General features: G+C 50.0%; 1 protein-coding gene across 5 annotated transcripts in view; it reads right to left on the bottom strand.

Moving 5' to 3' along the window:
• Window positions 1–908: 908 nt before the first annotated feature.
• Window positions 909–23,133, bottom strand: part of SH3BP4 (SH3 domain binding protein 4) — a 38,025-nt gene continuing 15,800 nt past the window's right edge. For 3 of the 5 annotated variants that reach the window (XM_082763753.1, XM_082763754.1, XM_082763757.1), the window contains 4 exons: window positions 18,061–18,273; window positions 12,749–15,111; window positions 4,183–4,371; window positions 909–3,876 (listed from right to left, as the gene is read on the bottom strand). In XM_082763753.1, coding sequence (XP_082619879.1) covers window positions 3,652–3,876; window positions 4,183–4,371; window positions 12,749–15,111; window positions 18,061–18,178 — 2,895 coding nt within the window. In that variant the 5' untranslated portion in view covers window positions 18,179–18,273 and the 3' untranslated portion in view covers window positions 909–3,651. Of the gene's footprint in view, window positions 3,877–4,182; window positions 4,372–12,748; window positions 15,112–18,060; window positions 18,274–21,671; window positions 21,819–21,844; window positions 22,096–23,133 lie in introns of those variants that run through there. The other 2 variants (XM_082763755.1, XM_082763756.1) reach the window with 2 other exon arrangements.

The raw sequence follows: 23,133 nt of genomic DNA, 5'->3' as shown, positions 1-23,133 counted from the left end.
TACCCAGGCAGACACGGATGGTGCAGGAGGTGCCAAGCAAGGTCCCACCACATCCTCCTCACCACCTGTGAGGAGCGGTGGGCCTGGCCCAGCAGCCCAGCCAGCCTCCCTGTGCTAGGCCATGAGATGTGTTTGCCAGGGATTAAATCAAACCATCAGGTCTCTCCTTCACCCTTGGCAATCCAAAGCCACGGCCAGAGCCAGCTGACTGAGTATTTCATGTTCATGGCCTGAAATCTGAATTCAGTTCATATCAAGAGCACTGCAACTGCTGGCCTGTGGTGCAAGTCCAAGGCCAGGTGATTTGGGACAGCCAGGACTGATAAAGGCCTCCTGGTAGCAGAGGTCTGGCAATGTGAATATATCTCATTTGGATGTTTTCTCCCCTGATCTCTTTAATTCTGCTCTCTCACACTGGGCAAGGCAAAGCCCATTTTATGCACCCCTCAACCTTGCACAACTGCCTTAACAGGCCTTGGCTGAAACAAGGATCTTTTCTCCATTCAGAAAACGGCCAGAAAAACATCTTTGGACTAAAAGAAATCTTGCAACCAAATCTTTTCCCATGTTAAAGTTTCTTAAACAGTAATTAGGAGGCCAGAATGGACACGCTGCTGGAAGGGAAATTACTCCCTAGGCTTTGCTTTTCTCTCTGGCAGCCACCAGTCGCAGCAGGATCGTTTCCAGCGACTTTCCTCCCAAGAGGGCAGGATGGAAACACAAGCTGAAGGAGGATCTGCTGGAGATCAAATCAGAGACTCGAGACCCAGAGGACGGCTGGCTCTAGCTGCAGACACATGCTGTGAGAAACTATTGTTTGTACAGTGAAAAACCTCTAAATTAATCTCACCCACCAAAGCTGCTTTGAGATGAAGAGACAGCAGTAGATGAAATGCACTCAATAGCACTGGAATAGTAACAGCTTTAATTGCAGTATTTTTTTTTTTCCAAAAACATTTTCCTTTAAAAAGAAAAGAACATAAATGGTAAGTACAATAACCAGTTACTGCACAAACTGTGGCAACGCAGAGCCCAGACACAGGTTTCAGAGACGGGCTTGATGAATAGTGGGCAGAAGGCATCTGAAGGACGTATGCCCAGTCCCAGCGCGCGAGGAGAGACTGGATTTCTGACCGAGGACAAGGACAAATTAATGCAGTGGTTACCCCATGGACCCCAAAATGTGCTGGCCGTACTCCCACGGTCCTCAGGGAGGGTGTGCGCAGCCGAGGGGCTGAGCATGGCAAGTTTCAGGCTGCCACTGTGAAATGTTGAGCTAGGTATAGAGTACCTGAGGTAGTTAGAAAAACCAAGGGCGGGGAGGGGAAGTGCTGAAATTATTTGGAGATGTCCCCATCTTGTCAGAGTCACGGGAGGGTAATACTTCTGCCCAGGAGGGTAGGGGCTGCCCTCGCCTGCTGCGAACAACCCGGCCCAGCTCAGCTCATCGGGGAGCCCTGCGCAGCCCACGCTGCTTTTGAGCAACAAACTCCAAGATCTGGGCAAAGCAGGTGAGGAAGCCGTCCCTCTGCCTGCTGTCTGTCAGCAGATCTGCCTGCCGACACAGGCTGGGTCTCTTCCAGGAGCTTTTCCTTATTGCATTGGAGATTTTTGCTTGGCATAAGGAAAACGTGCTCTTACAGTGCCCTGCTGTTGTAGAGAGAAAGCAAACGCATCGCGGGCTCGGCTGCTGGCAGACCCTGTTTCTGTGCTATTTTATGTTGCATAGGAAACTCCTTAAAGCCCCTGAGGAGAAACTAAGGTGCTATTTACTTCTTGTGGGGTCTGGTGAGGGTGACTGCTTCTGGGGACACAGTTTTGGGAAGAGGCAATGAGAGCTGTGAGGCTGTGCTGTGGGAGGACCATTGCCTCTGGAGGCTGCTGTGCCAGCACCGCTGGCCACCAAATGCCCACACACTGCCTGGAACATACCACCCACACCATGCTGTGCAGCATGAGCTGGCCAAATCACCCCACATGTGTCTCTTGGGGAGTTAATGTCACCTGCAGCTTCCTAGGAGCTTCATGGTGGAGGAATGAAGTCTAGAGCCACGAGCCTGCCTGGCAGCAAGGCCATGCAGCCCTTCTTGTGTGCTGCTACCAGCCTTTTAAAAAGTACTTTCCCCACACTGTTTTTTTTTTTTTTTTCCTTTTTCTGGTTCAACCTGAAAGAAAACAATCCTTAACAACTAACCTTTCAGTGGTAGCAGCATTCTGCTATAAAGCGACTTTGCACTTAAAATAAAGTAATTTTTCTGTGCAAAAATATTTCCCTCCTATGTAAAATATTTCAAGGCTCGGGGGCAGAAGGAAGGGTGGAGGTCGTTTAAAAGTCAGCTATAAAACACCAGGGGAAAGTATGGGCACTTGGTACCACAAATATTTAGCTCAATGGCACCAGCTTTATAGCAAAGGATATTTCCAAGTTCATCTGGAACTCAGCAGCCTTGAACAGCCCCATTCAAAGCCCTGTGAAATCAATGGCAACGAGCATTAAGTCACATAACACATCTGGAACATCTCTGTTGAGCTCAAGAGTAGATTTCAAATAGGAGAAACATTTTCTCTTTTCTTTTCTTCTTTTCTTTTTTTCCTTTTTTTTTTTTTTCTTGGTAAGGTGATAATATATAGATTACAACGATTCCCTCCCCTTTTCTGGCCTCCTCCCAGAGTACAAGCTTCTGGAGAGGAGCACCCAAGTAATTTGCTGCAATGGCAGGGCGAACCACTCCCACCACCCTCCCGCCTATCTCACCAGGCAGCAAGGAACTTCTGAACCCCAAACTTCCAGCTTCTTCCAGACACATCCTGCAGCACCCAGGTGGGATGAATCATTGGCCAAGCACCAGGGGCAGCGTCACTTCTTATGGTAAAAAACGGTACCCACGCATCTGAACACAGGCAATGAGCATCTCCCTGTCCACAGATGATAAAATGCATGTTTGCAGGTAGGCTACAAAAATGATAATAAAAAAATAAACCAGAGAGGTCATATGGCCTGTGAACATAGGAAAAAAAAAAAAAAAAAAAAAAAAAAAAGCTCCTTTCTGGTGTAAGATGCTTGCTGGGCTGAGGACATCCCAAGTTCATACGGTGCTCTACAAACAGTCGTGTCTGGGAGTTTGCCAAAACCTGACCACGGCAGTGGCACAGGGCATTCACTGTGCTTCGTCTTAAATACATATTTACATGTGTCACGTTCATCTCAAAAATGATAATTTAAAAGCAGTTTCTACAACATAAAAAACAGCAACAGCTTCCCTCCAAAGTGGTTACAACCTTTACTGCTCATTAAAAAAATTAGATTTTTATTTGTAAATGCTTAAAAAATGTGTTTTCTTTTGTGATCCCTCCCACTCCCCTCCCCACCCCTTGCCCCTTTTAAACTTCTTAGTAAGAAATAGTTTAACCAATATCAATTCCGTATGAAAAGCCATCCCTTCTGGATGCATTCCCATCAGGAGGAGGGTCATCTCCCGCTGATTTCCAGTCCTGCTGAGAACTTGCAAACTTTGGCCTCTTGAAACCTGGGGAGAGCAATCTCCACGTGTTTTTAAAATCAACCGCTATAAAAAAGGGAAAAAACACAGAGAAATATGGACACCAACGTCAAATGAGACGTGGACAAAAGTATCGCTGCAGGGAGCTGCGCTAGATGGCAAAATCCTCGTGGTCCTGTGGGCTGAAGGCAGCTGCCCGGAGGATGTCCAAGGAGTTGACGAGGATCAGGGTGCCGGTGAGATGCTTCCAGCGCTTGGTGATGGGGTTCTTCATCTTGTCCAGCCCCGTGTGCAGCTCCTGAATCACGTCACGGTAGCTGTCGCCCATCTGGCTGCTCCAGGTGAGGAGGAAGTCGTACGCGGGCTTCCACATGGCCTGTGGGGCAGAAGGTAGGAGAAAGCAGAGCTGAATGTGAAATCCAACCCTTTACCAGCCTGCCTCGGTGGCTGCCTTCCTCACGTCTGTGATTCAACATCCAGCACACAAGTGGTGCCATCCCCAGCATGCCCTGATCACAGAACGAACATGTTCAGGGTGAAAACACCCCCAGGTTTCCCCCAGATCCTTCTCATTCCCCAAAATCACACCAGAAAAACATGCAGGGGGGTATAATGGCCACAGGCAAAAACATGCTTGGGAAAGGCACAAGAACCTCAGAGACTGAGGCCCGTCTGCTCTCACCTCACTGTCCACCACCCCGGTCTTGTCCCGGTGCGGGGCCTCGTAGGCATCCATCTGCTGCTTGGAGACCTTGGCGAGCTTCTCGGCGAGCTCCCTCCAGCGCTGGGCCACCTCCACGGCTGTGGTCAGCAGCACGAAGTCCTGGATCAGCCTGACGACCAGCCCCTGGCAGTCCATCTTCAGCAAGGCCTGCAGGACCACCACGAGGAAAAAAGGAGACAGTCAGGGTGGGCCTGGAGAACCGCATGGAGAAGTCCCTCAAGAAGCCATCCCCAAATCCTCCCACCTCTTTTCTGGCTACAGCTGGTGAAATTAGGCCAACAGGCTCAACATTATGTTCAATGAGGCCTGTAGCTGGAGTTGGCCACCACCTCCTCAGCCTCATGTTCTGGGCCATCGCTCAAGGTCCTCAGACACCACGTAAGGAGGTTAAAGCAACTCAGGGCTGAGAAAAACAGAGGCCTTTAGCCAAGATAATTCATCCAGTGTGCTCCATGCTGCTTGCACCCAGAGGAGCAGTGCTCCTTGGTGCAGACAGCACAGGTACCTGAAGACTGCCCCGAGCACCTGGTGGCCATGGGCCAGCCACAACATTTTGGGGCAAGACCTGGGGCAAGATTTGCCTCAGGAGAGGGGCTGGGGTGAAACCCAGACAAAAGGCAAGGCCAGAGCACTGCAGGACCTGACCACACAGGTTGCATTGCTTGGGACGTGCTTGCTGTCTTCATGCGTCAGGTCAGAAACCACCTCCTTTCCTCATACGTTACTAGCCTACAAGTTGAGATTTTCTGCAGTTGGCTTTGAAGAGGTGGGGAGGAGAAACCGCTTCAGTCAGGGACACCCACAGCAGTAAACTTTCTAGGTACCAATAGCTTAGCCAGAAAGAAATGGACAGAGCAGGTCCAACTCCTATCTTCAGGTACCAAATCCCATCACTATCTGTTCAAAACACAAAGCAAGTTGCAACTGTGAAAACCCATGATGTAGCTGAGGAAAGGAAGGATTTAAATGGTGATTATCAGAGGACCAACAGATTCAGCATCCTCCGATGTGTGCCACAGCCAAATGTGGTGGAAGGGACAACAGCAACCTCAGGAGTAACCTGTGTCCCTAAATAAATCCTCCTTTCAACCTTTAGTGTCCATGGAAATGTGTTTTACATTATGGAACAAGCATCCTTTTTAAAAAATAAACAAGCAAGCAAACAAACAAAAAGAACATCAAAACAATGCAAACAAACCCCAGACAATGCCTTGGGGGACAGTTTACCACCCAGAAAGGTTTAATCATCCCTCTCCCTCCATGCTGCCTGCCCCAGCACAGACTGCAGCTGTGCCTTTGCAGGTTTATCACGCGCTACAAAAAGGAGACACGTTTTCTAGCTGCTGCCTTTTCTTTTTGTTGAGTACCCTCTTTTTTTTCTTTGTTTTTGAGAGCTGGAGCTGCAGCGCCAGCAGAATCAGGATGGCAGCTCCAGGATGGCTGAAGACCAAGGGCACTGCTCAGCGTTTCAGCAGGGGATCTCACTAAGGATGCAAACCACAGCTTGGGGATAAAGAGGACAACCCCCCACATTTAAATGATGTAGAACACCAGTAGGGCACACCTGCTCAAGTGTTCCCACTGGAAACATCAGCAACACCTCCGCAGCAGCACAGCGAGGTTATTAGAGGAGTCATGGATCTCAGAGGTCCAAGCAGGGCCTTCAAGCAAGCCCCAGCTGCTTTAGCTCTGAAGAAGAAGAGGGGTTAAATCCTCACGTGTGGGTTTTCACAGGGACAGTAACAAACAGCTGGGGGAAGATGGTAACATCTGAAACCACTCCAGCAATTTGCAAAGCAAATATATGTTGATTCCCTTATCTGTTTCCAGCTTACACAAAGCAAAGCTGGGCTTGAATCTAATTACCGCTGTGGACCAGCATTTGCTTCTCCAGCAAAGTGCTTACACATTTCCTCTCCACAAAGTGCTAAGAGAAGTAATAAGCCCTCTTGTTAAGTAAGTAAAATACACTATAAAAGAGCTTTTTTTTTTTTTTTTTAAATGGGCACAAGCATTTAGATCTCTCATCTCTGCCGCACTTCTAAGCACCTCTGCAGATTGCTCTAGGCCCAGCTCCCCAGCAGTGGTATCATGCAGCCAACGGATTCATGCCCCTTTCTGCTTGAAGAAGAGGATTCAGATGGTCCTAAAGAGGCACAGATTTAGGATCATGCTCTGGGGTCTTCTCTCAGAGACTCCCCATCAGCAGGTATGAACCATTAGAAATCAGATGAGACAGGCACCTTGTCCTCTGTGCTCCTCTGGTCACCTGTGGTGGAGTTTGCCGCTGCAGTTCTGCTGTAATCAGCTGGCGCTGGCCTGAGGGAGATGCATCCTGCTGATATTTCTCAGCCATAAAGTCCCTGGGAGAAACACACTCTGCTTCCCCATGGACATGGGAAAAGACAGTAATGGCAGGGGAGAAAAAGGCAGAAGACATGTTTTTTTCTCACTCATCTTCCCCAGGAACAGAGAGGGTATTCCCAAGGTTACCACAGAGCTGGCACCAAGGTGGTAAATCAGATGTCTTTGAAACCTGCAGACCCCTGCAAGCTGTCACCCGGCTTCCGAGGCAGGGCTGGGCACAGAAACCAGCCAGACCCATTGAAATTTGTGTTTACAGGCAGCCTGATCACCAGTGTCCAAAACAACGAGGTTCCTCGAAATGATGGGAGGAGAGGAGTGATGTGCTATGAAATGATACACTCGAAGCCACAGTTTTGAAAGAGGCAAAGTCGCTCCCCTCAGCTCAGCACATTAACTCAGAAACCTACTGATAACCACAGAAACGCCTTCTCCCTTCGCTGTGCCTCTGGAATTTCAGCTGGGAGGCTCGACCTGTAAATCACGAGCACCGGGGGAGCTGGGGAAAACACAGGGCAGCGAGGAGAGGCGAGGGCAGATGGAGGGCTGCAGCCAGACAACCGTATTTATGACAGGCAGGCACGGGGCTCTGCTGCAAGCCCTCGCTGCCCAGCCAGGATTAGCAGGGTTTACAGCAGACTTAATCCTCCAGCAGGCGCTTTTGGGATTATGCTACCACTTCTTTCCATCCTCCTCCTCTCTCAGCCTGAACAGACCTCCCCGGACAGCTGGAGGGACACAGCTGGCTGCTGTCTCCCCATCCCGGTCTCCTCGGTACCCGGCGATGCTCCCTGCTGTGCCCTGACCTGGGCTGTGCTATTTTTTTCCACTGCTTTAAAGCTGCGCGGTGTCAGCGCTCGCCAAGGCGTTTATTAACCTCGGAGAGGCCCCGAGCCTGCTCCACCAGCCGAGCGCTCGGCGTAGCAAAGGAGATGGTTTGATATTCAAATTCCAGTTCAAAGCAGAGGAGCCTATGCTTAAAATGCATCCAGGGGAGGCTGAATTTGCATCCCGGCTCTGAAATGCAGAATCCCATTTCCAATCCTCTAATCACGGCAAGCAGCATCTAAGCAAACAGGCAGCAGGGAGCCCCGAGGGGGTTTCAGCACAAAAGCAGAGGAAGGAGCTACGGAGTGGTGGCTCTCCTTGGCTGAAAATATGAGTGTGTTTCCTGCGTGCCCCTTTCTGCTCCCCCAATTTCACTTATTCTTATAGAGGAAAAGAAAAAAAAAAGTCAAACCAGCCCTGAAGACTGACTGCAGATGCATTGGGGACACCCATCACCTCACAGTCCCTCCTGCTCCCGACCCCGTGAGCACCCAGCCCTGCTCTCACCCACAAACTCTCAGCCCCCAGCACGCAGCTCCAGAGGAGCCATGGGGACTGTGGGTACATTATTTCCTTCCCCCTCTTCAGCCAAACTGAGGGTAAAACCCTTTCTCCTTTGCCCCAGAAGTGGGAAGTATCACCGAGTTCACTCGTGCCTGCCAAGTGCAGTGCAAGCCCCAGAAGGAAGCGGTGATGGAAATGGAGTTTTTAAATTAGTTAATGATTTTTTAAACAGCATTTAAATTAGAAAGCACCCTGGAGGGTCCAAGTGTTATCACGCATTAATCACTGCCTGAAACGGCTGGAAGGTATCTGGCAGGGGAAGCGTAGATGTGGTTACAGCAAGCAGTAATATTTAGTGTCCCATTAACCACCGCGGGAACGTGCAATGGGGCCGGGATGGGGCCAACAGGGGATGCCTGGGGAGGGGGCACCAGCAGCGTGGCCACATCATCTAGCCCCAGGCCAGGTCAGATTTTTGGCCTGAGGGAGCCAACTGTGCACTCGTGCCCCTCTAAATAACCCAAATAAGCCTGGCTTCAGGCACTGAACATCCCTTACATTTAGTTGCACCGCGGGTACAACTGCAGGAGACTTTTTTTTTTGCAGGAGCAAAATTGCACAGGAGCAGGAACAGAGACAGCAGTGAGCAGGCACAGGGCTCTGAAACTCTGAGGACCAGGAAGGCACTAACAACCCCCTGCCAACCCCAGCAAATAAAAGTGGGTTGCCTTTTTCTGTCTGGAGAGCGAGGAACCTGCAGGAAGGTCACAGCCAGCACCTGTGCCTCTTCTCTCCTGTAACCTTGCTCTTGGTGAAAGCATTTTCCCTGCCAGCTATGTTTGAGGGAACAACTTTTCTTTTGTTCTGCAAGCATCACCTGGGCCAGACACTGAACTAAAAAAGAAGTAATTAGAGCATCTTTTTCTTTTTTTTTATTGTCTGATGGAGGAAGGTAACTCTCTGGGGAAGGAGGAGCAGAGCACTGCAGCTGGGAGGCATGGGTAGTGTTTCTGCAGCTTTTTATTACTTGCTAGGGGTGCAGGGCAATATTTATAACTTCTGTGTATGAAAAGCAGCTTTTGATGGCATCTTACAAGCTGTCCCTCCTCCTGTGCTGATTCTGTAGAAGCCACAGCCTACAGAAACATCCCCACCAATGTCACTACAGCACCAGGTAAGATCCCCCGAAGGCAGAAGGAACGTAGAAAAGAAAAAAAAAAAAGAAGAAAAGAGAAAGGCAGGAAGGTGGTTTTACCTCAGACCCACATGCTTGCAAGGACTACCAGCAGCCAGTAGATTGCTGCAGGACACAGCTGCGGTCACAGCAAATGCAGAGAATAAAATGGGGGGGAAACATCTTTGTCCTGTGTTAATGTTCGAAGTAGTCTGGAGAAGAAAAAGCTCACAGGTTCTGCAGCTCTCCGTGAACATGCCTACTGGCATTTTTAGCAGACCAGTGCTTTTCCTCAAAAGAAGCATTTGTTGGGAAGGGTGGTAAAAGTGACAGTGTATCAAAAACCCAGAGAGAGGGAAATGCTGCATCTCCCCACAGGTTTAACTCCAGCTCCAAGGACCGGGCAGAGCACTCACTGCATGGCAAGTCAGGTCAAGTTTCTCAAATGAAACCTGGCATGGCTCTCTGCGGCAGCCTGAGTGCATTTGATCACACCGTGGTATGTGACTTAACGTTTTCAAAACCACGCAAAGCCTTTTCCTGAAACCTGTGAATCTTCTGGGACTCCAAAGGGTTGGAAACGCGATGGAGTGAGCACCTGCCTGCTGGGCTGCTGCCACTGACTACAGGGATGCTTCTGGTGTGTGTGGGAAGCACGTCACCGTAAAGCTTTTCCGTGGAGAGGGGAGGGAACGCAGGTCTCTTCTCATCAGTAGCAGCCAGGTCTGGCAGCACAGGTGACTTGCTTGTCTCAAGGCCCAGAGACGTTTTTGGAGACAGAACCTGCTCCCTGCTGGGGCATGGCTTGGAAACAAGGCTTACCGAGGAGTACAACGAGCACCTGAAGCTGGAGCACAGCCCAAGCATCCCTGCTGCTCCAGGCAGGGAATGCTGTCTGTAGTGGGTGGTGAAGGGCACACCACAACCCTGATCCCACTGAGCACCCGGCCCGGCCCTGCACAGCCTTTCTGAGCAGCAGCAGGCACAAGCTCGGAGAATTTTGCAGATTTGGGGCTTGGATTCCTACAGGCTTTGTTAGTGAGATGATCTGAGGGCTGTCTGGTTTTGATGGGCAGCGAGGGAGGAAGGGAGAGGTAGGTTTCTCCTTCCGATGCGATGACTAACTTCTGAGCAATTCACTTACCCTCACTTACCTTCACACACTGCTGCTTCTGCTAGATTAAAAAAATAAATGCAGATTATTTATTAACTAGTCCTCATGACAGGGCTTTTCCATGCTTGGCTACTGGCGTATGGCTTTGCCAGGGCGATTTTGTGTACTCAACACTGAAGCCAGATAAGGGTGCTTACCACTTCTCTCTTCACAGTCCCTTTGAGATGAGACAATCAACTCTAACATGAAATGCCCCGATCAGTTTTTAATCTAACCAGTTCTCACCGGCAGACGCCAGAAAGCAAGTCCATTTGTTGCAAATAAAATGAGATTGAAACGCAGCAAAACACATTACTGCTCAGTTGTCATCCCCCGAAACATCTATTTCATTTCTTTTGTTTTTTAAATCATGCTCGCTGTTATTTCTTTGCAAGTTAAGGAAGTCTGACAGCAGCAAGGGGCTTAGAAGAAGCACAGCCTTGCTTCAGGAACAGGGCTCAGCCTTTACCAACAGGCTCAGGCTCACAAAGATCTTGCACGGAATAGGAAACGGAGCCAATGTTCAGGATTAATCTCCACTCAGCCAAGGAAAATAAAACCAGCTCTGGGACTCTGCATGAGATGCATCCCTTTGGGAGCGGTATGCTTTCTGTTAGCTTATGGCCCTCCCCTTGAGTTAGTTGCTCTGTGAGCACCCAGAGAGCCTTGTATTTTTTCTCCATCTCCCCAGTTAGGCCTGGCACAGCTTTTCCATGACCTGCAGACTGTCTGTGACCCTTGGAGACAAAGGGAATAGATGAAAGAAATGCTGACATGTTTGCCAGCCAGTAAAGCAAACAGCACAAAGCCCGAGGAAGTACTCAGCAAGAGGAGCACACATTTCACCCCATCAGCCACGGAGGTGAACGATGAAAGATGCAAAGCCTCCTTTGGAGGAACCCTGGGGCCAGGCAGCAGCTTCGGCTGTCACCTCCACCCACCAGGGCTGACCTCCAGCCCTTCAGCCTTCAACTTGCCAGGCTCCTCTGGGGAGGGCAACGCTGCTTTTTAATATCCTCGCCCGAAATGAACGAGTGCAAAGAGAGCTCCAGTGATCAGTCTAATTGCCCTGTAACAGGCGTGAGTCACAGACTGTTGGAAACGATCTTCCCATTTTCCACAATGACACCAACACTCAGACAGAGCTTCTTATAAAGAGTTATTAATTGCGCTGTGCTGTTAGGCAGAGGAAGTACATCCACAACTCATCCGCCCTGCGCTCCCCAGAAAAAATTTCCATGAGTAATGAAGGGCTCCATGCTCGTCATGATGCCTTACACCTAATGCTCGATCCTCACATTTCTCTGTTCTTATTAAAGGGATGTTGGGATACGAAAGACTTCATTTAGCTGCAGCCCTCTTTACCCAGGTTGCCTGCTCATAATTTTATTTTGCATGCTGCATGTTCCTGCCCTACTGCCTGTCCACATCATTGCCGAGCAAAGCTTTTGCTATTTATTCCTTAATTAAATTGGCATTTTAAAACACATGATTCACTGTAACTCAGTTATCTGCTTCTCCAAGACAGACTGTTGAGACGTGAGAGCTGAAATCTCTTCTAGACACAAAGTCCTGCATTTTCTTTGGCCCACTTCCTACAGAACGCTAGAAGCTGTTATCATGAAGACGATTTCTCACAAGAGACTTTCTAACAGCATCCTAGAAATACTTGCAGATGGCACTTCCCCAAACTCCTGCAGAAGCTGTCAGGACAGAAGCAAGCCAGGCATTCTGGACGATTTGCAAACACAGCTGAACATAAAGCACCCCAATACAGAAGTGCCCTTGGATTAGCTGTTACTCAAGGAGAGAAGAAGCAGACATAGCCAGACATTGTTATAGAGTAATTTTAGGTTGTTTCATAAACATAAAGTCGCAGCACCCATTCTCAGAGCAGCCATAAAACCCCTCTCTGGCATGCTTTGATGAATTTGATTCAATATAAACACACACAGCCTGAGAGGTGGTTTGCCTACCACGCACCATACAGGAAAACTGTTTGTTTCTTGTCTTTTTCCAGTTTTCCACACCCTCATCAGTGTTGCCATGAAAGCCAGGAGCTCATGCACGATCATCACTTTGCCAGCAGCTCTCGGGTAACTCTTTGAGAGGCACATCTTTTAGCCATCACCAAAGGCTATGCAGATATCCAGCAGCAAGGCCCAGCGCCACGAAAGCACTGGATCAAAATCACCTTGATTTTGAGGGCCTTCAGACTAGCCAGGTCCCAAAGCAAGCCTGTTTGTTTCCCTCACACTGTATGTACATGCAGTTTCTCACCCAGTGCTTCCCTCATGTACAGCCACGATCCCATTAGCCTGTCAATGCACGTTACCACATGCCTGAATTCCCATCCGGCTACGCCGAGCAGCCTGCGGAGGGCCTTTAAAATGCACTTCATTCTTCACAGACTGAATTAGGAAACCTGAGCTCCCACTCACCCTAACCACTCGGACTGCGCCACGGAGAATTAAGACGCCCTTGGCAACCCTTGGACTCACCGTCATCAGCTCCTTCTGGAAAGATTTCCTGTCCTTGTTCTCTGTGTTGTTGCAGTCTTCCTTCAGCTTCTCCAGCACGGAGGCCACACGCTCTGGCTCGCTGTCCAGCTCTGCTCGGCAGAAAAACGTGAGCGGCAAGTTCAAATACCCCAGTGCATCAGCAAAGGACCGCCAGCTGTTGAGGTTCTCCATGAGCAGAGTCCTCACGGAGGCGTAGATGTAGGTCAGGAATTTGCAGGGCCTCAGGATTTGCTCGAGCAACAGGCTGGTGGTGAGATCAGGCCCAGAGAAGTAACTGGGTTTGACCTTTCCAACCACCAGCACGTTTTTGGTGTGCACAAGGCCTATCTTGCCCTGGTAGTAGCCAATATACCACTCTTTTGTCCACAGCTGCCCCTTCAACCTGATCTTCTCCTCACTGAGGAGGCCTATGACATCTCCTTTCTTGTACTCCAGCAAATAGTGGTTCTTGCTTTGCCGCACCACTGTTTTCAGCAGTTTGCCATACTTCAAGCTCAGCACTGGCCGGTCCTGAAAAACTGGATACTTGGCAGTGGCAGCCAGAGGTGAAAGGATGATCTTTCCAACCTCATTCTTCTTAAGAAACCGCCTCTGCCCTGTCGGTTTGATGGCACTTTTAGGAGGTGGCTGGGGTGTCTGGACGCAGAACTGGGTCAAAATGGCATCCTTGTCGTCCTTGACCTGTATCCTTAGCGTGAAATCTGAGAGCTCATTGGGGTCATGGGAGGTGATGGGGAAGATGAGGCGGCTGACCTTGCCCAGCTTCATTTGGAAGCCTCGCACAATTTTGGCTTGCTCGCTAGCTTTCACCTCATAGTTGGTCATGTTGGAGAACATGCAGAGCTTGAGGTCCTGAGGCCGGGACAGAGCAAACTGGTGCTTACCCCAGAGCTGCAGGGCAACCGGAGCCGGGCTGTGAGACTGCCTCGTGACCTCATTCACTAGGAGAGTCTTGGGTGCACATTCATGCCCAAACACAGCCACAACTGTTTTAAAGGAAGGGTGAATATGTTTTGGGCCATAGACACCAACCGTGATCTTCTTGCTGATGTAATCCCAAACAGTGTAAGGGTAGAGGATGTTCTGCCCTTGAGCTACGGCCGCGATGTACATGCAAGGCTCTAGGTTCTCCAGCTGCACCTGTATCGTGTCCCCATATGCATAGCTCAGCTGCATGGGTGTGTATGGCCCCTCTTTCATGTCGCTCCGTAGGCACTGCAGTCCTACCAGACTCTTGCTCATGATGTCGTTCTTGACCTCTGCTGACACCTTCATCTCCAGAATAATAAATGTTTTCACCTCCATGTTGCTGAGTTTGATCTGCAGGACGGGGCTGATGGTGCTGCACTTGTCACTGTTCAGCTCCAGTGGTGGATCTAGCATAGCTTTCATGGAGATCTGTTGCGTTTCCCCAGGGCACACATGACCCTCTGGCACATGGATGCTGATGTTGGTGTCTGGAAGCTGAACAGCTCCACCAGAGCTGTCCAGTTTGCAGACAATATTGGTCTCCACAGGTTGTGTCTGACCCCAGCCAGGATTTTGGCCAAGCAAATCCAAGTCGTGGCAAGACCGGGCCAGCTTCCTGTGGTTCAACCACGCGGTTCTAAAATCTTCCCGGCTCTGGAATTGCTCGGGGGTGGGAGACTTCAAACCGTTGAAGAAACCTGACGATGCTGGAGTATCTGACTTCGCTTGAAGAACAGACAGTTCAGACAAACTGTAAGAGCGTTTACTTCTGAAGAAGGGATTGTCCCTTTTCATGGGCTGTTCCAGGTCCAGCCTGTTTGTGGATGGAAATTCATCAAAAATATTACCCATGCTGCTATTAGCGACTGAGCTAGAAACTGTTGAAGTAGGAGGCCCTGTGTCAAAGAGCAACAAGTCAACAGACATTTTAGAGTTGGGCTCTCTGTCTGAGCTGGTCAATGTTTGTAAATTCCCATTCAGAAACGGGTTTGTCTGGACTCCGTTCAAGAAAGGGTTGTTGTTGTTGGTTTTCAGAGAGTCTCTTTTCACGTCAGTCCATTCTCCAAGCAGGTCTAACTCCTTGACCCCCTCGTCAGGGCTCTCCAGTAGATTGTCTATCATCCCGCTGTCCGTCAAGGAAGAGTTGCGGTAGTTTACAGGCTGGACATAGGAAGAAGGGATGTAACCCATTTCTGTAGTATTGTGAGCGTACCACCACTCACCTCCTGATGTGTCTAAGACGTAAAGATGGTCCCCCTTGGAGAACTTCAAAGTGGTAAAGTTAGTCGGACAGTAATCTTTGATTGCTATTACTTCCTTTGCATTTCCAAAGGATGTGGGATTGTCAACCAGCAAGGCACTAGGAGAAGGCACTGCAAAACGAAGAAAAACAAAGCTGTAAGCAATCCACAAGAGTCATAAGGTACTTAAAATAATTTCTTTCAGGTAAGCAATCTGCACTACTTTATGCAGTAAAGCCAAGGTAGTTTTATAGCATCTCAAACTTATGTTTGTGTTGTTTTTTTTTCCTCTAAAATTTTTAAACAAGACTTTTCCCTTTACTATTTCTGATAAATTCATGCTGCAGAAAAGAATGCCTTCCCCAGAGTAATGGGCATCAACACCGCTGGAAAGAGCAGCAGGAGTTGAGACAGGAAAAGCAGCAATTTGTTACCCTCCTGTGGGAGCAAGGCCTGGGCAGAGAAAGCAGGTCTCCCGGTGCAGTCAAGTGTCTTAGCAACAAGCCTCCCCCTTGATTCAGGACCTCATTCAGTTGCTTCTAGAAGAGACAGCCTCTAAATTCACGGATGAATGATGCACAAAAAGGTGTGTTGGAGGAAGTTTCAAGGGAGTCAGAGCCCCTTCTTACCAGCTATCTCTTTTGCCAAGCACATCCAGATCTAAGCTCCTGAGGGTACATGCTACAATAGCAGACACCCCCCTAAATTTTCACATTTAGAACAACAGAAGTTAATTTTGAAAGGAGTTCTCAGTGACATGCCTAATGGGAAGAATTTACATGATCCTTCACAGCCACTATTCTACAAATTTGGTCAGCAGTATCCCAATGTCTTTGGCCACCAGCTCTGTAGCAAACCCATTTTTCATTCTCCATGCAAATAGTTAGCAGCGCTGCTGAAGCTGAATACCTCTTCTACAAACAGATTACATGGTAACTCAGGGCAATGTTCAGGGACTAGAAATGTTTTCACTCTTCCACAACCCCTCTGCTGCATGTGTGAAATATCTGATGTTTCAGGGTAAGAAGCAACCAAGGGTACCCACTAAGAGCACCTCATAGTCCTCTTTTTTCATGTCACACCACCCAAAAAATCAGCACCTCATTCCTCATACACAGGACTTATATTTCAAAGCTCCTCAGAAAAACAACTCCTTTTCCAAACAAAGTCATGTTATTCGAACCAGCAGAAACAAACACAGTATTGACCTCCCACGGCACTGGCACTGACCAAGCAGCATCTCCAATCTCCCTTTCAGCAATGTTGAGCAGCAGGTCCAGCTGCAAGTTGTTTTGCTAGTATTATCTGATCCCAATTGCAAACAAAACAGTTCAATTAACACTACGCATGTTCACACTGTCACTGTATTTATTGGTTTTGGTCTCACATTTAGGACATACTTCTGCTAAGAATCACAAGAAATAAGCTGGAGATAATGTTATATCAGTATTCAAATGTCCATTATCTCGTGAGACAGACCCAAAAATAACAATACCATGGGGGAAAGAGGGAAAAGAGATGGATTTTCTCAAATACAGAGCAGCAAGAGAACTGGGAAACCATCTGCTACAATAGGCTTGAGAGCTGTCTGGAGGGAAAAGGGGGATTTAAGAAAGACAGGAAGCCCCTAAAATCCCTGAGACAAAGCGACAGCAGAACAGACTGCTCATCCCTCCGGGCACTACCTGCAGGCAAGCAGCACTTCTTGGACAAAAATTACAAGAAAAGGGAAAACACAGAATGTCAGAATGCCTGACAGCCCTACATAAAACATGGAAATCAAAAAAATAGGCTCAGTACAGCCATGGCACAATTCACAATACCACTATTGAAATACATAGCAACTGAGGAGCAAAGAACAGCGTTTAGCTATAAGGACTTTAGGATTCAGATATTGGAAAAAGAAGAGTTTGTACTAACTAAATTAATTCATCATTAACTCACTTCCCCCGCCCAACCTCTGCCAGCAGGTAAGGCAAGTTGTGAGGACATTTATTCAGTGTTAAACTATATATAAACTGCACTGAAACTATTTTGCCACCCTGGCAGGAAGCAGCTGTTAATTTAGCTCTGCAGCCCAAGCTGTTTGCTGGAGAGAAGCATGGTGCAGGGCTACCTGCAGCTGCTCCCCGGGGATGCTCCTGGTCCTGTGGCCAGCCCGCACGGTGCCACTGGTAAAAGCAATGTTTTTCTAGAAAGCAGCATCTCTCCTTGGTGCTTTGAAGAGGCACCTTGGCTTGGGCCACTTAATCTTGCCAGGACCATGTTGTTTGAAGTGCTGATGCAAAGCCAAGCCCCAGGACACGGTTTCACTTCTGCTGAAACCACCCGCATCCGCAGAGCTGCCGGGAACACGCTTCCAAACGCTTCTTGAACTGCGGCCTTGAATGCCATGAGGCCTCCCCTCAGCCTGCTCTGCTCGGGGCTGAGCAAACCAAGGGACCTCAGCCACTCCTCAAATGTCTTGCCCTCTAGACCCTTCCCCATCTTTGTATCCCTCCTTTGGACACCCTCCAATAGTTTTATGTCTTTTTTATGCTGCAATGCCCCAAACTGCACACAGCGCTCACGGGGAGGCCGCACCAGTGCAGAGCGGAGCGGGACAATCACTTCCCTCATGAGAACGAGTAATGAGTAATAGGATGTGAGTAATTCCTATTTTCATATTAAAAACAAACTAATGCAAGAGCATTTGATGTTCTGGTCTCTTCTTGCCCCTTGTGCAAAAACAATCACTTTCGTGCATGTCTATTTTTAAAGACCCTCAGCACGTACTAACTTCTGCCTCCACCTGGAGTTACTTCTTGGGATCCATCTAATTTCTCTCTCATTTCAATGCAACTATTAGGCTGGGTAAAGTAAATAAAGTTTAAAAAAAATGACAAAAGGAAACAAAAGGATTACACAAACAACCTGTTCTGGGGAAGGGAAAACAACCCTTGTTGTTTTTTGCAATTGCCTTGTCACTGGCTTTGTCTGGCGAAGCCATTTCTTCTCCTGCGTGTGACAAGGTGGCCCCAGGTCAATACGTGTCCCGTCCCGGGGGGCTGTGACCCCTGCTGGCCCACTGGGCCCCCGCACCTTTGACGTCGCACAGGCTGCTTTCTGAGAAGCCATCGCTGAGGTCAATGAGTGTCCCCTCCGACTTGCAGCGTGGCAGGGCGCTGGAGTTGGCCGCCCGGATCCTCTGCGCCGCCATCTCGAGCCCGCCGAGACGCCCAGGGCTGGGGGCTGCTAGGTGGTCATGGCCTCTCTGCAGACCCCGCTGTCACCACAGCGCCCTGGGGAAGCAGCCTGCAGACAAAAACAAAGCCCAGCACGTTAGCAAAGCCTCCACCTCTCGGCACGACACCCACACGGCGCACCTTGCAAGACACGAGCTTAACACGTGCCACAGCTTCAGCCTCAGGCTGACTCAGGGCAGCTGCATCTCCCTTTCCCATTTGCTTATCAAAAAAGCACTCCAGGGAAAAAGCCATCATCTCTCCGCACCTGCATGCCAACCCTACAGTGCTGATTCAGGAGAACTTCCTCATATCAGAGAATCACAGGATTTGATGAAGGTTGGAAGGGACCTCTGGAGGACACATGGTCCAACCCCCTGCTGAAGCAGCCTGCCCAGGACCATGTCCAGGGTCATATTGTCATATGCTTTAAGTCTCTGCTTTAAGAAGCTGCTCCCAAGGTGCCAGACAGATCTCACAGGCATTGCACAGTCTGTGCACAGCCCTTCTCCCAGCCCTCCCCAATGGGATTGTCCAGAGACACAACCAGGCTGGGACAGCACCCACAAATGCAGACCTCTTCCTCTGCCACAAAGCCTGTTCTCCTCCACCACCTGGCTTCACACTGCCCTCCTCTTCCCTGATCTCTTACCCTTTCCCCATTTGACACACATCTATCGGACCCAAAGCGTAAATGGATTTCAGGGTGCTTAGAGCAAGTACAGAAAGCACCGCACCTTATCCTGCAAACAGCACAATGCTGCCCCAGGAGACTCCCTTACAAAGTCACCAAGCAACAAGACGATGACAAAAAGGCTGTGGGTGAGGTCTCAGGCAGTTTCTTTGAAAGCTGTGCTCTCCAGCAGGGCAGTGCAGGGCAACACCAGCTGCCAAGCCATCACATGCAGCTCTGGGGCCATGCCCACGCCGCTGGCATCGCAGCTGGCCACGCGGAGGAGGTAATGGGGTGGCATTTCTACCCTCCCGCATGACTTGCTCAAGCCTGTGGAGCTGGTGGCTTATTAGAGTCACTCTCCTAAGTCACCTCAAAACCACATCCCCGTGTGCTGGCTCTGGTATCCCACAGATGCTAGCGGATCCCGAGCAGCAGAGGACGAGGCTAAGCTTTCCTCTCCGGTGGCTTCTTGCAGAGTTTCCAGGCTGGTAAGTGGGTACTTGCCAGAGATGCTTACTGCCATGGGATTTGGGGATTAACCCACGTGGCAGGAAGCTCCAGCAGCCACTTTTTTTTTTTTTTTTTTTTTTCCAGAAACACTTGCAAAAATACTCTACAGGGTTAAACAGTGTGGAAGAACAGACACATGGCTGCACTAGAGCCAAGGGAAAAATTAACCCATTTCCTGCTGCCTGTAGAACACGCCGGCCCTCTGACCACAAACACGGTGGCTGATGCAAGCACTGGCAATCCCTCCGCTGGTGTCACCAGGGCTGCTCTGGAGCTTGGAGGGTGGCCAGGAAGGCCAGGAGCTACAGAGCACCACCAGCTCTGAACAGAAAGCCCTCCGCAATCAAAAGCTCTAACCAAATCCAAATTCCCTTCCTCGAGCTCAGCAACCCAAAGGGCTTTTAATCCCCTCCTAACATTGTTCTCCCTTCCTCCCCGCCCCATACGAGTTTTTTCCCTTGCTTGCAAACCAGATCAAGCAGAAAATAACTCCCAAACCCAAATTCCTCAGACGGTAGAGCTCTGCTGGGAATATGGAGATAAAGGAAACACGAAGGCAAGCGACTGCCGGGGCTGCAGCTGGCTGCTATTACACCAGTGGGCAGGGTGAGGAGAAGCAAGCCCGGAAGGACTCGGTGCCCTTTTCTGGAATGCAGAAAGAGGAAATTTGCATCCCAGGCGGGAGAGTCTGAGCAGGAGATACTCCAGCCTGCTCGAGACACTTCAGAAGCCATCCCGGGGCTGGTATGCCAGGAATGCAGTTGGGGTAAGGATGCAGGAGGCTCCAGACTGAAAGGAAAGGGAGAACATTTCTGCAAACACTTTTCTCTTGGAGAAGAGTTGTTTGGGGTCCTGCTGGAGCACTCTGGAGGGAGAGGGGTTTGCACACCCTGGGTTCTGCCCCTGCAAACCCCACAGAAACTTGGTAGGGTCTTGTAGGGGTTCTGCTGCCGGGCTGCAGGGTTAAAGCCCTCTGGCTCCACACCGGCACAAGCTCCAGCTCTAGATGTGCAGCATCATCGTCACAGAAACACCTAAAGTGGCGAATTTTCCCCAATTTTAGCAATTCTCGCACACAATCCTCTTAAAAGCAAACAAAGAAAAGCCAGACTAAACAAACACTTTGACAGCCCAAAGGTTGTCCCTGCGTGGTGAGCACTGCACGAAGGCTTCTTGAGCAAGAAAGAAACCAGTCATAGATAAGTGGCTTTCCTGGGAATTAAAGTGTGAGCCATGAATACATTTTTAAATACCTGCTTGGTAGTCCAGTGCCAAATATTTTCAGTATCACCCATGAGCCTCGCAGTGCCTGGAATGTACAGGGAGGGATGCTCCCCCTCCCCGTCTTCCCATAACCACGACATGGGAAGCTTTATGCTAAAGGGCTGTGCCAGATGTGATTGTGCAGAGAAACAGCTGGGAAAATAAGCCCTACATGCATCCCAAGTCTCGCAAGACAGCAAGAATGTACATTAAAAATGACTGATTATGAAAAGCCATTTCCTCTCCCTAATGCAGGATCTTGCTCTGGATGTAGCAACACACAGAAGGATGTGGGTGCACCCACCCCACTGCAATTTTTAGGGATTTTTTTAATGTTTTGGAGCTGACAGCTCCCAGGAGAGGAACAGGGCTGATTCTGAATGCAGAGCCAGGACATAACAAATCAGCAGGAATAAGCCTGCTCCTTCAAACCTGGACTAGGTGAGAATAAAAGGGGACAGGCGGGTGCTGGGTTGCCGTGGCAGGAATTGTTTGGAAGTCACTTCTATAGCCAGGGCTGAAACACAATGGGCTGCAAACTCCTCTGAAAGCACTTTAAATACAGAATAGGACAAAAAAACACAACACAGGTCCATCTGTTGTCCCACAGCAATAAACAGCATCCTTAATGAGTGGAGGAAAGGAAACGGGGGGCGAGTTAGTGAAGACCTTTTCCCCCCGTGCACGTCCCTGTCTGGCAGCACGCAGGGACGAGGCGAGGAGCCCACTGCGACCACTTCGCCCTGTGCAAGCGAGGAAGATGATGGTACCTCAACACACACCCAGCTCCAAAGCACCTTCATCCCCTTTTCGTGCCAGTTTGCTCCTCCCAGAAGGGAAAGGCAAAAAAATCCAATGCCAACCACCAGCACGAAAACGAGCTTGCTTTCCCCGTGCATGGCTCCTTGTGCTGACATCCCACGGGGTGACAGCAGCTGCTGCCTCCTCCCCACCCTGCCCGCTGGATTTCTGCGCCCGGGGGACATCACGAGCCTCTGGACTCACATCCTGTGACTCACCCCTCCGAGAATCAACACGGCGACTGGCGACGGCGACTCGCCGAGCAGACTCAGCTTTTCATCAGCCGGGGCTACAAATAAGTTTGGTCTGGTGGGGACAACACCCAGGCGGGGCAGGCAAACACCAGACCCTCACCACGCTCCTCTCCTCGCGGTTTCTCGGGGCTAATTACCTCCACGTGCTGTCCCCGGCCAGCAGGATCTCCCGGGTCTTGAATCAGAGCCATTTGGGGAATGCCTGCTCCCGGACCTCCCCCCTGTGGGACGTGGGGGCTCTGGTGGTGAGCGGGATGAGGAGCAGCATCGAGCCCCCGGTGGCAGCAGGGGACCAGGACCCAGGACGGGGAGACGCCGCTCCCTGCAGCGGATGCTGCTCCTTGTCGGGAGGGGTGGCTTAGCCCGGAAACCAAGCCCCAGCCCAGCCTGCTCCTGCTCCTCTGTGCTCTCCTCTCTGCTTTTTATCCACCCCACAGACCCCGGTGCCCGGCCTGATGGTGGCATGATGGGGACGGCAGCAGCAAGCCCCATCCTCCCCCCCCATTATAGCCCCGTTGGTCACACCAAGCTGATACCGGAGGGATTAAAGTCCACGTCCACCTCTGGCTGCACACCGCGGTTATTTCTGCCATCAGCTGAGCCTCCCCGGCTCGGCACCTCTGTTTAAGCCTTATTCTCATGCTGGATTGACAAAGAGGCCCGTATCTTATCTAGGGAATTTAATCACCGCTGAACTATGAAGCAAAGGCATAGCACAGGCATCCCAGCCAGGCTAAACTGGATTAGTGCAGAAAAGCAATTTCGGGAAAAATCCTCATCGGCGGTCTAATCCCCACGTCTGCGGGCAGAGAAATACAATAACAGCTCGGCAGCACACAGAAGCCAAATCCTTGAGGGCAGGTAGCAGGATTTGCTCCCTGCCCAGGGGTGGCTTCCTGGGAGCATCCCCAGGTATGGCACAAAACGCACAAACCTGCTGAGAATTTTTGCTGATAAGAGGGAGGGCTCGCGGGGCTGCCCGGTACCAAGCACGGGGCTGCAGATGGAGCCAGGACCTTCCACGGGCAGCCAAACGAAGGGCAGCAGGCTGCCAAAGGGTGGTGGGGAGGATGCTGCACAAACTGCTGTGCTCGCAGGCCTGTTCTCCCCGGGTAATAATAAAAAGCCCATCAAATCCTTCAGGGGAAAAAGTTTGGGGAACCTTCCCCCTCTGGCTGCACAGACCCCCAGAGAAGAAAGAGCTCGTAATCCACCGCTCATCTTCCTCCCCCAGCTTCCCACACCAAAGCCAAGACCAACGCCAGTCATTTGCTGCTAATTATTTTACCATTTACCAAAGTCAAGATCCCCCCAGCTCTCCTAAAAAAACAACAACAAATACAACAGAAGCGGTTCTGGAAGTTTTAAAACGCAGTCAGCATTATTTGTGAATTTAACTCTTTGTAGCCAGAAATTAATTTTCTGT

The sequence above is a fragment of the Aythya marila genome (assembly GCF_965140915.1).
Source record: "Aythya marila genome assembly, chromosome: 6".
Lineage (NCBI taxonomy): Eukaryota > Metazoa > Chordata > Aves > Anseriformes > Anatidae > Aythya > Aythya marila.
The sequence above is the reverse complement of the archived record's forward strand: the minus strand, read 5'-3'. Positions and strand labels throughout refer to the sequence as shown.